Source organism: Arvicola amphibius, chromosome 8 (assembly GCF_903992535.2).
Source record: "Arvicola amphibius chromosome 8, mArvAmp1.2, whole genome shotgun sequence".
NCBI classification, from domain to species: Eukaryota; Metazoa; Chordata; class Mammalia; order Rodentia; family Cricetidae; genus Arvicola; species Arvicola amphibius.
Window position 1 is genome coordinate 129,413,518 of NC_052054.1, and position 16,172 is coordinate 129,429,689.

Genomic DNA, 16,172 nt, shown 5'->3' on the forward strand with positions numbered 1-16,172 from the left:
CACACACACACACACACCACACCACACCATTTTGGTAATATAACAAGGAACAGGTTTAGAGCATGATCACTTACTCTCAGAGAACCACCACAGTACTATATATTTCAGGAATCTACTTTTTAATTTAGCCACTCTGCAGGGTCGACGTGCCTAAAGGATTAAATGCAAGATATAAACAGTCATTAAAACACAAAACACCTATACTAGCTAACCGGATATTAAGGGGGAAATATCACATGTGTTTAGAGTTCCATTTCAAATTCAGGAACATCAATTTCAGAGACTTGGTTTTATGGCATGCCCTTAAGCCAAGAAAGAACACCAGGTTGCAATCAAAGAAAGGAAGGTAATGCTACTTATAGGAAAAGTCGCACTACAATATCCTGTCCCCAGGACTCTTTCTCCTTTCAAAGGCGTCAGGAGAATGTGGTTGGCTACTGTCTTGGAAGAGGAACAGTTATGGCTGTGTGGACATTAATAGCTGTACTATCCTGATATGAAGTAGAGGCAGAGAAACAAATTTCCATGCTGTTTATCTAATGGTACTTTAAGTAATGAAAACTGAAATTTGGTGGGTTTTCAGCACACAGAATTTGAAACTTGCAGCAAATCTAAATTCTCTTATTTGGCTGTTTTGTAAGTTCAACATGCCCATGAGGGTACAACTGAAATAACCAACTTGTAATGATTCAATCAGCCACATAGGCACAACTTTCTTAACTTTTCCAAACCACACACCACACCTCTGGACATCAGTGCAGCACATTCTAACCGTGGCGAGCCTAGTGAAGTACAGCTAAAAAGAACAGCCATCAGCAGTGATGTTAAAGGCAACACAGTCAAATGTGTAAGTGTTCATTCTCTAGATTCTTATGCTGTGAGTTATGAGTAACTTTCCTTTTCTGGGAATAACTGAATATCACCACTTGGGGTCTTGCTGTCTGTGAATTACTTACACGAGAATGCTCATTAGGAAGTAGAAATTCCACCTTCCCATTGGATATTGAGAGGCGAAGCAATGGAACATGGTCTTTTAAAGCAAGTGTTTTTCACATTGCTTGCTACATCATCACAAATTCCCTATCCATACCATCACTTATCCAATCAGAGAAATGAAGTTGCTACAGGTGACACCTCCATTAGAATATGAGATCTGGAAGGGCACAAGTCTGCAACCCACACTTCGTGAACTCCTATGGTCCTTGTTATGAAAGTCTATGGGAATGGTTTTTCCCATGCTAATCCACGAAAGCCACTCTTTCATCACTGAGTAAATATTGATAGCAACTTCGTGGACACATCTAGGACCACATAATTTCTTATCTATATCTGGATTTCTATAGTAGCATCCACCACTGTTTTTGGTTTGGAGGTGAAGGGTTTTCTTTTTTTTTTTTCTTCCTCCTAGGGTCACAAATCATTCTATTAATTTACACCTGATTTTACTTCTCCCTAGAGGAGCATGACCAGATACAAATGCAATAAGAACCATAAATATAATTTATAGTTTACTATTAATCACATTTAGAAAAAAATAGTTAAAATAATTTAATAATATAGTTTATTCAACCCAAGAAAGCAAATGTATTTGAACACAGAGTCAACAAAGAGTACTTAATGAAACTTCCGACACACACACCAAAATGATATCGTCTTCTAAGAGGAAATGGATACCACTGAAGAATCTTTACTCACTAACTCTGTCTACAGTTCTTATGACAGGGAAGTTAAAGACTCTGTCTCCTGAGTTAGGTAGAAGAAACATTATAAAAAGTAAGCGTTTTGAGGGATGGGTACTGGGTAACTGGGAGACTGGCTGGGTGAGGTAATTATTAACTAAAGCTGTTCAGCCGCTCAGAGACTCTAAGAGTTTCCCGTAAGCTTACACGGATCTTTTGTTTCTATTCTGAAGCCTACACAGTGAGCACTTGCCATGTCCTTGGCATAGTGTCTGCTCCCAGAACAAGCAGGAGAGACCCCGAGCTTCAATCCTGCACCAGGGCAGGGACCATATCCTCGGGTCTCAAGCTACACTCATCACCATGAGCATAACCCACTCTGGAAGGAAGGAGATGTATGTGTTCCTTCTATTGCTGATGAGCAGGCACTTAAGTCATGAAACCTGCATACAGTCTAGGTACAAGCATTTTGAGTGGCAGTATTTTTTTTTCCTGAAATTACGACACGCATTTCTGCTGGTAATACTATATCATCCAACTCAGAATTCCCTGAGGTCATATTTGGATAAAGCTATTAGAACTATGGGAGCCCCAGTTTTCTCTAAGAGAAAGCAGTATTTATGTTATTTCAATTGTTCTGAGCACTGACTCTACATGATACAAACAAATGTATGTGAGTGCATTTCCGAATGCAAACAGTGAAAACAAATTAATCAGACAGACTCATTTTAGGGTACGTAGACATCACAAAACATGCATTAAATTATACTTATTCTGGTTTATGTAAATTTTCTCATACTTATATCATCCTCCTTTCCCAATTCAATATATTTAGACTTAACCTGGTCTCAATCACTGCATATTTAAAATGAAATGAAGACAGACAAAAATCTCCACAAAACACCAAACACTGGCTGTCTATGTATTCACCAATAAATTTGATCAGATCTACCCAACTTTTATTAATGCTCTATCAAATATACTTCCCTAAAGAGCAGAGATTTTTAAAGATTTTATTTTTCTTTTTGCTTATGTGATTATGTGTGTTGTTTTTAAAGATTTTACTTTTTTACATATATGATTATGTATGTTGACATATACACATGAGTGAAATGACTGCAGAGGTCAAAGGAAGGGCACTGAATTCCCAGGAGCTGGAGTTTCCTACAGAGTCCTCTGCAAGGAAGGTAGGTGCTCTCCAATATGACTGCCTGCACATGAGCCGAGCAAGGGATACACCCAGATACATGCCAAAGTGTTGGGAGAGAGACCACAAGGCCTCAAGCCTGCACGAAGAACCACAGGCAACCAAGAATGCTGAAAACGGCAGGAATAGTGTTCTCTGGAAAAGAGTGCATCAACTGGCTTTCCAACACAAATAGTTAGCTGGGAAAACATACACATACATACAAGTTTCATTATACAGACTGAGCAGTGGTGTGTGTGTGTGTGTGTGTGTGTGTGTGTGTGTGTGTGTGTGTGAACAACAATTAATTAAAAAAATAAGAGCATGAATTTGAAGGAGAACAAGAAGAGGGATATGGGAGGTGTGGAGGGAGGGAAGGGAAAGTGATGTAATTATATCATAATAATAAGTCATTAAAATACATATTTAAAAGAGAAGGTGCTCTTAAGCACCAAGCCATCTCTAGCATCCAGAGTACAGAGTTTTAAGCAGAATAATGAGATAACATTGCATCTAAATTGCTTTAAAGGCACTACTTTAAGGAAAGAAAGTACAGAAATTGGCAAAATCCTAATTGACTGGTAAATACTCAATATTGCAGCATACCATCCCTACTTTATAAACTTTGGCACTGGTTTCTGAAAACAAAATTATATCGAACTGTGAGACTTATCTAAGCCCATCTGTCACCCTGATATATGTCTTTCATATAGTGCTCTAAAGTGAGACTTTTCATGAGACATGGATTGGCTTTCAGGAGAGTTTGAAGTATGGTTACATTGTTGGATGTTGTTCTTTGTGATAACATGTATGGCCATTTACCAAAGTTTAACTTGCTGGCTATTTCGATGGATAAACCACCATTATAGTTCTTCAACCCAAATGAAAATTTCAAGAACACAATCCCACAGTCCAAGTGGATGGATGGAAGTAATTTTTCTGAAAGTAATTTTTTACTTAACCTACCAGTCATAAAAACAGCAGTTACAAATATGTTGTTTCAGAAGCACCTTTTTTCTTACATAGCCTATTTTTCTTCAGTTTCAATGCTGAATTCTAAAGACCAATGCTGGCCTCACATTTTCATGATGTTGGGAGTTTAAACTATCTCACCATTCACTGTCCTTCTACTTTACAAAATATTGTGCTGAATCACTTAAAAGACACCAATCTATTCTTTGACATGCTTAAGCAGGAGGACAACAGGCATGCAACAGGTCAAAGGCTGGCTGCAAACAGGGTCTTTGGAATCAGAATACTTGGTTCAGTTCCTAGGTCTCCCATGTCCTAGCTATGTGTCCTTGAACAAATAGCTATGTGTCCTGAATCTCTCCCTGCCCCATATTTTATCAAGAAAATGGAGATTAACACTTGTTCTTACTTCCATGTGGAAATTTAAGTGAGGGTTTGACATGCAATCAGTGCTATGTAAGTAATGGCTATTGCTATAAACATAGACTACATGACCATGCTATCTATTTTTATAGCCACTACTCTGCATTTTATCAAAAGGACTATATATAATTCTCAGCTCTTTGGAGTTGATGGGCAAGGCCCTTTGATCCTTCACAGAAACTCAAATGCTAAGACACCTACCGGAACAACAGGTTTCAAACTCTGGCCATTCTGGCTGGCAGCGCTTGGCTGGGCATCAGCATGTGGCCCCGGTGCTGGGTCACTGCTTCTCCTCACCAGCAGTGGCGTGCCTGCAGGACAAAATCAGAGGTGAGAGGTCGAATGAACCCCAGGGAGAAGAGACTAGAGGGCACGATGTATTTTAATTAAAAGGGTTTATAACACGCTTTCAGGTTTCACCGTTCTGTTTCAAAGGATGCTTGTAAATGAACAGCTAATGCTTTTCAGGCGTCTCTAGGTAAGACAGCACACACGGAGTCAGGCTTTCAACCCTCATCTTTCCTTACATGCAGCTTAAACCTGGCCACTGGTTAATAGATGTGTTAGGCAAGATTACAGAATGGTCTAGTCCTCAGACGCATATGTGGTTTTAAAGAATAATTATGCACAAGACTAATGAAGAAGCTCAAACATTCAATATGATCTGCCAATCAGTAGACCTAGAAGCATAGTTATTATGGTCATTTGATGCTTCCCAAACCTTTTGAACAACGATACAAACTGAATGAAATTACGCTCTGAGCTTACAGCATTAATGTCTATTTAAGTATATAGGGGATTGGCTCCACTCTGCTCTTTTCCCCCTAAAGTAGACAAAACTGATAAAGAAAATATGTTAGTTCTTCTAAAAATATATTCTGATTTCTTTTTAATTTAATAAAAGCTCCCACTATTAAATATTTGAGTCAGTTATTAAATTCTGAAAGAAAGATTAGAAAGTTCAGATGCAATTCAACCTCAATAGGGCTAGCAACCTAACCACACTCACTGCAATTAGGCCTAAAATAATTTGCTCCATACGAAATTGGCTTTTATAGAGAAAAAAAAAAAACGTAAAGAAAAAAATCTGCCTGTGGTTTAAAAGTCACTCTCACAGAAAAATTAACTTTTATTTGCATACTTTGGGGAAAAGAGTGAGAACAGTAGAATGTAATTTTTCATTTATCAACATACTGAAAATAATTTCTCAAGCTCCATGGCTGCTTCAGTTTAAAGGAAGATTTCACCTCCATTTTAAGTTACTTACCACACAGACTTCATACTGCTACAACATTCTTTTTCTCTGTGCAAAACATGAAATCCCTAGCAGTTTTTACCACTTTCTACACAGAAGCTTGTAGTAGGAGCTGTGGGCAGGCCTGCTTTTCATCCTGCCCAGCTCCTGCATGGCTGGCTAGCTTATGCCCCGAAATAACAACACACAAACTGAATTCATTTAAACACTGCCTGGCCCATTAGTTTCAGCCTATTACTCACATCTTGACTAACCCATATCGAATAATCTGTGTAACACCACAAAATGGTGTCTTACCGGGAAAGATTCAGCATGTCTGATCTGGTGGCTGGCTTCATGGTGACTGACCCAGAGAGGAGAGGCATGGCGACTGCTTGAGGCATCTATCTGACTAACTTCCCTCTTTCCCAGCATTCTGTTGTCTATTCCACCTATCCAAATCCTGCCCTATCAAAAAGACAAGGCAGTTTTTTTAATTAACCAATGACAGTCCTCCATCAGAAGCTGCTTTCTTGAAAACAGGACTTTTCACAGCGTGTTAATCACAATGCTCTTTAAAGCGGAGACACAAGACAAAACGTACCAAGGAGCCCACGCACTCGCACGCTTCCTCTTCTATTAACAGACCCATCGCCACATTGCGCTTTACGTCCTCCATCTCGGCGATGTTAAAATAACTGACTGTACAGTTGGCAGGCGTTTCTTCAAAGAAACATGAAAACCAAACCAGACTAGAAGGAAAAAGTTCCTTAAAATCAGTCTCATATCAAGTTTTTCCCTTCTCCAGTTGACTGACAGACCAAACTTCTTCCAGGTCAAGCCCCTCAATTGTCAGTAGCATGAAGAGAAAAGTTGGGTCTAGATGCGATTTTTCTCAGACACAGCTCATGGTATGTGAATTCCCAAAGAAATCAGGAGAAAAGGGAGGCGGACACCTTGAAACTCTAAATTATTTCCAAGTACTTAATGAGGTGAGTACACACTATAGGAATCTCAAATTAGGAGAAATAAAGAGAAAAAACAAGGAATGGCATCCTGGTTCACTGTGCTGTTTTCCATATATGCATACATATGCATAAACGCATATGCACATATGCATAAACACACATACCACAGATATATACACATACACACATAACACATAAACACACATATGCTTACACATATAGATGCATAGACACACATATATACATGGCAATATGTACATATAAACACATAATACACATGCACAAATACACAGTACGTACACATATATATGTATACATGCATAATACACACATACAGACACACATGTCATAATGCAGGACACATGATTTTTCTTAGATAATAAATGTCTTATTTTCAAGTTGTAGAAGATGTTTTCCTTCAGCATTGATGACGCCAGCCTCTGCCTCATCATAGTTTACCTCCTACTTTACTGGTAAAATGTTAAATTATCTACGGTGCTTTTGAAGTAACAGGTATTCAGTTTTTTGCATTCAAAAATGCTATAACATTGTAATACATCTCTCAGAAGATGACAATTCAGTTTATCCCACTATATCAGCTACTTAGAACATAAAAAATCATTAATGGTACTCTGTTATTATATATACCTTTCATATTTATGTATCAGTTAGAAAATTTAATTAATAAATGCACACCAAAACCTCCAAACAACTAATCAAGCTTTGAGATGGATGATCTTTCTCAAACATGGACTTAGCTCATTAGGAAAAAGTTTCCCTCTGTGTTTTTTTTTCTTCCACATTTGACTGTCTCCTGTTGAGTCACCTTCTAATTTTTCCTTGGCTGTCTTAATGTGTTAATAACAAGTGCAAATCATTTCATACTGGAATTAATAATGAGCATCTCAAAATATGAACTGTTATCTCAGCTTTAAACAAACCCTCCTCATATTATTTTTCAAACTGCCAACCCCTATTAGCAGGCTGCTGTCAAGGACAGGCAGAGCTGCCACTCAAAGCCATAGAGAACATCCTTGTGTCCAACAATGGCAAGCAAGAAGGGTTAATGATTAGGCGAACCCCTGAACAGGGGAGGGATGAAGTCACATTCCCCTATCAAGCTCACTAAATAAGAGGGAGGTAACACTGTCTAGTTTTCTCCTTGTGAGGAGGGGGGAGAAACATGCATGTGCCCAGAAGGAGCTTGTAACCTAACCAGTGAACGCTGCTAACACCAACATGCCATGCATCAGCACAGGGGACTGGACAATAAGTCTCAGAGTCACATGACTGATTCCAGGAAAGTGAGAGAGGACTGTTCTGTGACAGGCTCTCCATGGAAAACCCAGTGACAGAAACATGAAAGAGCTTTTGGGAAAGGAGGTGATACTAAGGCATGCACACTATATGACTTTGACCCTTGTGTATTCTTCAGGCAGAAAGATTACCCTCCTCTTCCCATATGCCCCCCAAAGGAAAAGCTGTCCCTTGGCACTTGTGAATAATGTTAGCTTATCCAAAACATCAACTTCAGAAAATCAAACTCATTTGTAGGGAATATTATATGAATGAAAACTAGCACAAAACTAATTCTATGGTAGTTAATATATAACCTTAAAATTAGAATTAAAAATATATATTAGATGGAGTAGGGAGTTCAGAAATGGGAAATGTTTGCTAACCATTATGTGGTGTAGGAGGTCCTTCTGTTTGTGTGTTGCTTTCATTGGTTTAATAAAGAAACTGCTTGGCCTGATAGGGCAGAACGTAGGCAGAGAAGACAGAAATGAATGCTGGAAGGAAGAAAGCAGAGTGAGAGAGCCGCCATGGAGCTGCCAGGACAGACATGCTGAATCTTTCCTGGTAAGCCACGACCTCGTGGCGACATACAGATTATTAGAAATGGGTTAAAACAAGATGTGAGAGTTAGCCAATAAGAGGCTAGAGCTAATGGGCCAGGCAGTGATTTAAATGAATACAGTTTCTGTGTGATAATTTCGGGTGTAAGATAGCCGGGAGGCCTGGATGAAAAGCAGGCCCTCCCTCCATCAACAATTATGTTCTATCTGATTGAGGAGGCTCTTAGATTTTAGAGCAAAAATGCTAAGTTCAGGTCACAGACAACATTCCCTGGAGCTAGAGTTTAAAGGGCAGAAGAGGCAAAAGTGAAATGAAATAAAGAATATTGCATGACATTTTTCTCTACAGTTAAATATTTGGTGCTCAGCTATGCAACAGGACCTGGGGAGGCAATGACAGTGAGCTGAACAATCACAGTACTTTTGTTTACTTACATAGAAAACATGAGGGAGGCAAGGAACATGGCAGCAGGTTTCAGTATACATAAAGGAAGGTAACCATAACAGGTGGGCAACACAGATAACAGGGGAATCCATACCAATGCACACACATACGGCAGACTATGTAAGTCCCATTTTGTTTAGTTAGATACCCTGGGGCCATGGAAGATGGCTCTGCTACATGGAGAGGGAGAAGCCCTGATGTGGGACATGGCTGATGGTGGTTATGTTCCCACATAAAAGGATCTTGTCATAATTCCCATTGGGGTAGCAACAATGACTTAAATTTCACTCTAAAACAAACTTAGACATTCATGAAGGGCTTCTGTCTTCAAAATCTAAGACTGTTGAACCAATTAGCACTGGCTGTGTTTGGATGGAACTTGCTTACATGACAAGTGACTTCATTAAATATTGAATTTGGAGAATACTGAAAGATATGCCATGCTTGTGAGAGAAAAGAGTGGAATTAGTTTTGAGGTGTCTGTGAATGGTGGTGTACTAGTTATTAAACAATTACCAGTTTAATGTCGGTGAAATCAGTGAGCAAAGGGGGTGAAGTTAAACATCCAACATCCCCATTAAATATCCCTAAGGCATTCTGAAAAAATTTAATATAGGCAACAATTAATTAAAAGCTCAAATTGTTTCAGTAATGGGTCATGCAGGATATAAAGGCCAACATGAATGGAATGTGGGAGGTATTTTCTATATAATACAATTTTCTGATTTTGATACATGTATGAGAATGCCTACACACACACAAAGAGAGTGAGAGCAATGGACACACAAAGAGATGAGAGTTAGTTTTCTACACCTGTAGATTGTGTTTGGATGGAGTTGCTTAAGTGACAAGAGATGTCATTTAACACTGAACTTGGAGGGTCTTGAAGGACAGGACATTACAGAAAAAGGAACCAAGAATCTGAGAAATAATAACAGAGGAAGCTGTTGACAGCAGAGAAAACAAACAATAGTTTTAAACATGAGCCATGCATCAAGTCACAAGGACACATGTTCTAAATTGTATGGAGAGTAGCAGCAGCAATTTATTTATTTAAAGATGGTTAATGATTCTCCCGAGCGAAGCCAGAGGCCAGCTTGTCAGGATTAGTGCTGTTTCATCCCAAGGCAGCTGGGGTGAACGTGAAGACATGACAGTCTGTAAGAACAAGAGGGGCTCCGGCTTAGGAGGCGGCAGGGCAAGGCTGAGATGCTGAATAGTGTCTACAGCCAGAAGCAGAAACAGAGGGACGCTGGGGAGAAGAGGGAGATGCTGGCAACTGATTACAACTATATTCTAACAAGGGCAAGTAAGCACAGTGATCCTTGAGTGTCTTGCACAAAGAGGAACAATGGGCATTTAGTGCCAATGATTTGTTTTTAGTCTGAAATTATTCTGTTTGCTTCAGAAAACAGAGATTATGATTTTCAACTAAGAAAATCCACAAAGATGCAAAGGAAGTTGTCATTGGCGATCATGTCGGGGGCCCAGAAAGAAAGGACAGAGACAAACGTGGACATGAGCAAAGGCAATGGAGAGGGAAGTACCTGTGCGGGTCCGTACCACATGCTAAGAAACAAAGGACCAAGACTCACTGTTGTGAAATCCTCAAATGAAAGGCAACAAAACCCACAAGAATTGTTAGCGTAACATCAGAAGAGCGTTTGGAGGAGAATGTGTGGTCGGCGAGAGGGGAAAGGAGGAAGGTTGCCATGACAGCCCATGAGTACACAAAAAGCACTAAGTGCTGCCCTGTGAGAGTCTTCAGCTCCCTCTGTTCTGAAAAATTGGTTCCTGCAGTGCCATGGAAATCATGAGAAGAAACACTTGGACAATTTAGAGAAGGGGAAAATTATCTTCCTAACATTGCTGACACAAAATGACAAGATAAATAGGAAAAATCCTAACTAGAAACTTTTAAGTCGGTATAGCTCTCATATCAACCATGATTGAAACTGAAAAGGGTAGAATATTTCATAACTTTAAAATAAAGACAGGAAATATTCCTGTGAGTCAGGACTGCCTGGCTGCTAACACAGGGTATATTCTTGGTGTCTGTCTGTACATTGTATTTCTTGAGCTGACTCCACAAGAACTCAACCTAGAATGCTACCTTGATATCATCTTGAGGTCTCAAATGTGCTAAATGTATCTACTATTAAAATATGAGTTTGTCCTCCAGAAGTTTGGTTCAAAAGGCCAAAGCTCAGGAAACCTGCCTTCTATTGGTGGCTCTAGCATCATGTAACCCATGGAGTCTGCCCCTTTTCTATGTTCACCCCAGCAGCAAAATGAACAGGTTGCCATGCTGGGCAACTACCTCAAAGTCCTATTCCAGATCTATGAGGTGACAATGCTGGTTTATACAGCTAACAGAGAAAATAAGTGCAAAGAAGTTATTTCTTAGCTGACTTTTAAGATATTTTTCTTCACTTACTACTTGGTGACTGTGGGTTCTCTCTGTATGTAAGAGGATAGAAATGAGGAAATGTGATATTTTCAAAATATTAAAAATTATTTTAACCTCAGGTAGGCAGAAAGAAAGCATTTGGTAAATGCAGATAAAAGGAAAGATGGTGGGAAAAATATGGAAAAGATAGCCATTTGCCCACAGCTTCCTGGGCATCACTCTTCGGGAATGGATGTATTCGGCAGGTGGCTTATATGCTTTCCAGTCATCCTATTGATCTTGTCAATACTTAGATAAAGCAAGCCTAGTGAAAAGAAGCACATCGTTTGTTTTTGGAGACTACTAAGCATCTCTGTGTGTGGACTTTTATAAGCCTAGAAAGGGCTTGTTCAACTGCTGCCTAACAAACTACACAGTACTGATACCTGGAGACCCATAAAAAACAGGTAATGATAACAATAGCTGCACAATTTATGGCCAAGCACGGAGCAGAGATCACTTTCTCTACAGGAGTGACCGACCCACCCTGGAGCCTGGCTGGTGATGAATGCAGCAGCTGTAATATGCGTGTAGACACAGAGATGGGAAAACCACACAAGAGAAACTTCAGTCTTAAATACTCCATTGGGAAGGAGGCTCCCAGTATCACTCCAAAAGGGTGGAAGAAGAGGAACATGGCTGACACATGTGCATGGGTAAGAAGGGAGTCACATGATCAAGGATTGGGAGCTGCTTCAACTGGAGTGCTGCTGCTATCAGAGCAAGGAACGGGTTTGGAGACTACTATTGGTTTTAAGTTTTAAGACTACATTTTCTCTCGGAACGTGCTAGTGCCTTTAACTTCATGTACATTGCTAAAATTCCTGAGTGCTTGGGCCGTTTCATATAAAGAAATTTCCACATTTCATCTGCTCAACATATACAAATTTATAACTAAAGTATTTTATGGTATTCATTTATTCATTCTATGTAAGGACAGTTAATTCCAGGATATATCATATGTTAGGTCCCAAGTGTCAACCAGAGGATTTTTAAGGCAAACAAAGTTCCTGATGTTTGAAAGGTAACACTCTTAAAAAGACATGAATCATAATCATAATCATGAAGATACATAAATTAATAAGTTCAAATAAAGTCTAATAAATCTCTGAGGTTGGCAGTGAAGGCTCAACTTGTATAGTTGACCTTCAGTTCTTATTCTGACTTTCAAGGACTTCAGGGGTTTACCCAACCTTCCTCCCTAATTATATGGTTGAATGCTAAGTTCTTTGTCATAACCTATATGCTGAACATGACCACCCTTAATTGTCTAAAAGTGCCCCATGTCCTCTGACCCTAAATCATCACTAATATTCCCATTTGCTGTCATCCTGCCCCCATTTCCAGGTCTATTCCTGAGAGCAACGAACCATCTCTATTTCTCTGCAATGTTCAGAGGTCAGAACTTCAGGGCCTCCCATGCATGGGTTTCTTCCAAAGTGGAGGAGGAACTTAACAGGATCATGTCATTATATGACTTTATGTGATTTATTTGTGTGAGATGTTAGTTTTCAATGTCTCTCTACACTTTTCCTTCTGATGACTGACATGGGAGTAGCCAAGTGTTCCTGGTATCTAGTTAAGGGAGCTGAGCTAAAGATATATATGTAGTTTTTGTAGAAATTTTTATGATATAAACACTAGTTAATACAGGTAACTAGTAAAATAAGAGTAAAATAAGAAAGGTTGTATCATATGATGTAGCTGTTCCCCCACTTTGTGACCCTAACAGTGGCGAGCAACAGTCTCCGGAAGCAACTGTATTTGTATGTAGCACTAGAAGTGTGTGGATACAGATGCAAAGACCAGCAAGACTTGAAAGAGACAAAGGCAGACTAGTCGATAGGAGATTTATTCAGTCATTAAATGTATAAAGTCGTGAGTGATAATTACTGAATTGGCATCTTGACACATGGGAAGTTCTCTGACTGGGAGTACTTGGGAATGCAGCATAGAATTAAAACTCCCACACCACTAGGATAAAAGCCTACAGCGGTTTCATGAATTACAGGTGTGCATGTCTGCAGGCCCTTGGTTGTCTAGCCCCCAGAACATTATTTAAACAAATACAATTTGATTATCAAGTTAGAATGAGGATTGAATTATGAATTTATTCCATTAAAATGATTCCTACATAGGAAAAGTTATTAAGTAATACAGAGACATAATTCAGAGAAGTCCAGTAGTCACCTACTAACAAAATATAGCAATTAAAATATTTTTGTATTTTATGATATCTTTAACATACTAACTTTATACTCAATTTGTAATTGTTAATTTTATCATTCTGAAAATAATCAATTTATACATATAATTTTGTATTTAAAATTTTGCTCCTTTTTAAAATATTAATCTTCCCCAAGTTTCCTATAATTAGATCCTAACAAAATGTAGATCTGTCTCTGTCTTTGTGGACTTAACTATATCTTACTCTGTCTTATGTGAATACTTAGATATTTTTTGCCTTGTGTTTCCTGAATTCAGCTATTAAATTTGTAAAATGAATGTCTAAAATATTCCAGGTAGTTTTTAGGCCTCCTAGATATTACCAGAATGTAATGCACAAAATATTATCATTGAAGATGCTGAAGGGTAATGGCAAGGAGTTCAATAAATAGAGGCGTGGAGAGGCTCCATGGATAAAGTGCTGATCCAAAGACATGGGGATTGCAATTCAGATCCCCAGACACCCACACAAATTCTCAGTAGGTGTGGCAGCCCATTTGTAATTGCAGCTCCACAGGCCTGAGACAGGATCCCTAGAGCAAGCTGGAGAGCAAGACTAGCTAGCCCAGTGTGGCCCAGGGCTCTGGGTTTAGAGACCTTGCCTCAGTGAATAAGGCTGAAGAGATTCCCAGCAGTAACCTCCTCTTTTCCTATGCACACGTACCTACACAGATGTGTTCAGTGCTGGTTTGAGCAAGAATGGCTCCCATAAGCTCATATATATGATTCTTGGTGCCCAGTTGGTGTAAATGTTTTGGAAGAGACAGCAGTCACAGTCTTGTTGGGAGAGGTGTATCATGGGAGGTGAGCCCTACCATTCCCGGTTAGCTTTCTCTCTCTCTGCCTTGTAGTTGTCTCAACATGTGAGCTCCTAGCTACTGTTCCAGCACCATGCCTGCCTGCCTGAAGAACACACTCCATCGTGATGGCGATGGACTCACCTTCTGCTACTGTAAATCCAATTAACTATTTCTTCTACAAGGGCCCTGGTCATGGTGTTACTTCACAGCAATAGAAGCATAACTAAGACATGTGTTAGTTATGATACCGTTAACATACACACACATACACATCACACATGGGAAGAAAAACAGAAAATTTTTAAAAAAATGAATTAAGGCAAACATTTAAGGGTAATTATAAAATGAGTCTATGCAAAGACTGCAAAGGAAAAGAGGCAAGTGAAGGAGAGAGAGGAAGCAACAGTCCACTTCCAATTCCCTCCTGGCAAGCAGCTCACAAAATCCTACAGGAACCCTAGAAAATGGACACTTAACAGGGTACATGCCAAACAGAACTAGACAGAGACACAGGCCCGAAGATCAAGCTTTCAACCCAGAAATATCTGGACTCTAAAAGGTCTCTGAATAGGGATTTATTTTTTTTAAGACCAAAAAGCATCTGAGTACCCAATATGTAAAAAAAGAAAAAAAAATTGCTACCGTCAGATTTGTTTCTCTTCACCCAACACGTTTTTCTTCAGCATCAACATTTATTTTAAAACAAACCCCATTCACACCAATGCTGCATATGTTATCGCCCTTACGACTTTAATGGTAAAGGAACGGGAAAACGACATCAACACCAGTGTCAAACAACTCGAGTGGAGGCTCGGAGCTCCTGACTAAGATCCTGTCCATTACTGTACTTTATGACGGAATTCACTGCCCAGCCACCTGACCGGCCGTTCAGGTTTACAGTTTATAGTCTCAGATGCTGGATAGTTATGAGCTAAATTTATATTAGTGAGATTGATGGTAACCCATTGAGAGGCTAGAGAGATGATATTTGAGCTTACTTGAAAAGATTCTTTGGGACAACTGAATTTTTAACAGTGTTTGAAATGCAGAAAATGCATAAATGATACAATGGTTGTTTGGTCGCGTTGTCTGCTGCTATGATAATGCTGTGAGAAAGAGAAGCGGGAGAGAAGGAGAAAAGGCTCCATCTGAGCTTACAACTCGCAGTTCATATTCTATCACTGAGGGAAGGAACGGAAGGAACTCGGGGCAGGAACTGAAGCAGAGGCCATGGAGGGAGTGCCGCCTTCTGGATGGCTCCCCATGGCTTGCACAGCCTGCTTTCTTAGATAACTCATGACCACCTGTCCAATGTGGGAACACCTTCAGTGGGCTGGACCCTCCAGTGGGCTGGGCCCTCCCATATTGATTGGTAATCAAGAAGATTCTCCACAGTACTGTCTATAGGTCAATGTGATGGGAATATTTTCGCACTTAGGAGAATTTAGAGATCTTCTTTCCAGACTTAGTTTGTGTCAAACTGACTAAACACAAGCAGCGCAATGGTATGAAGTGCATTATAGTAGGCAGAACAACACTTCATTTAGAAGGTAGCAGCGAGTATCTAGGCATGGATTCCGATTTGCTCACGCAGGAAAAGGACATGAACTAAGTGACTAGGGACTGACTAATTACTAAGCCTAAGTAGTAGAAGAACATTGCCAAAAGTATATAAATGTAAAAGTTTTAATCTCTCTAACTGAAACAAGAGTGATGTTCTAACAGGAGACACAATCTAGCATGAGTTTAAGTAGAGATTAAGATAATTTTGGAAAGCATTTGTACCTTATGAGCACTGAACACTTTGGCTGAGAAAGTCAATGAGGAGCTGTCCTTGTGGTTTATTGCTGAGAAAGTCAATGAGGAGCTGTCCTTGTGGTTTATTTAATAATTATATTGTTAACACCCTGAAGTAAATTCTGATCTATGTC

At 39.5% G+C, this 16,172-nt stretch overlaps 1 protein-coding gene across 2 annotated transcripts in view; it reads right to left on the bottom strand.

The window, feature by feature from the left end:
- Positions 1–16,172, bottom strand: part of Pard3b (par-3 family cell polarity regulator beta) — a 975,885-nt gene that overhangs the window by 551,115 nt on the left and 408,598 nt on the right. For both annotated transcript variants that reach the window (XM_038339874.2, XM_042055538.1), the window contains exon 4: positions 4,462–4,571. In XM_038339874.2, coding sequence (XP_038195802.1) covers positions 4,462–4,571 — 110 coding nt within the window. The remainder of the gene's footprint in view (positions 1–4,461; positions 4,572–16,172) is intronic.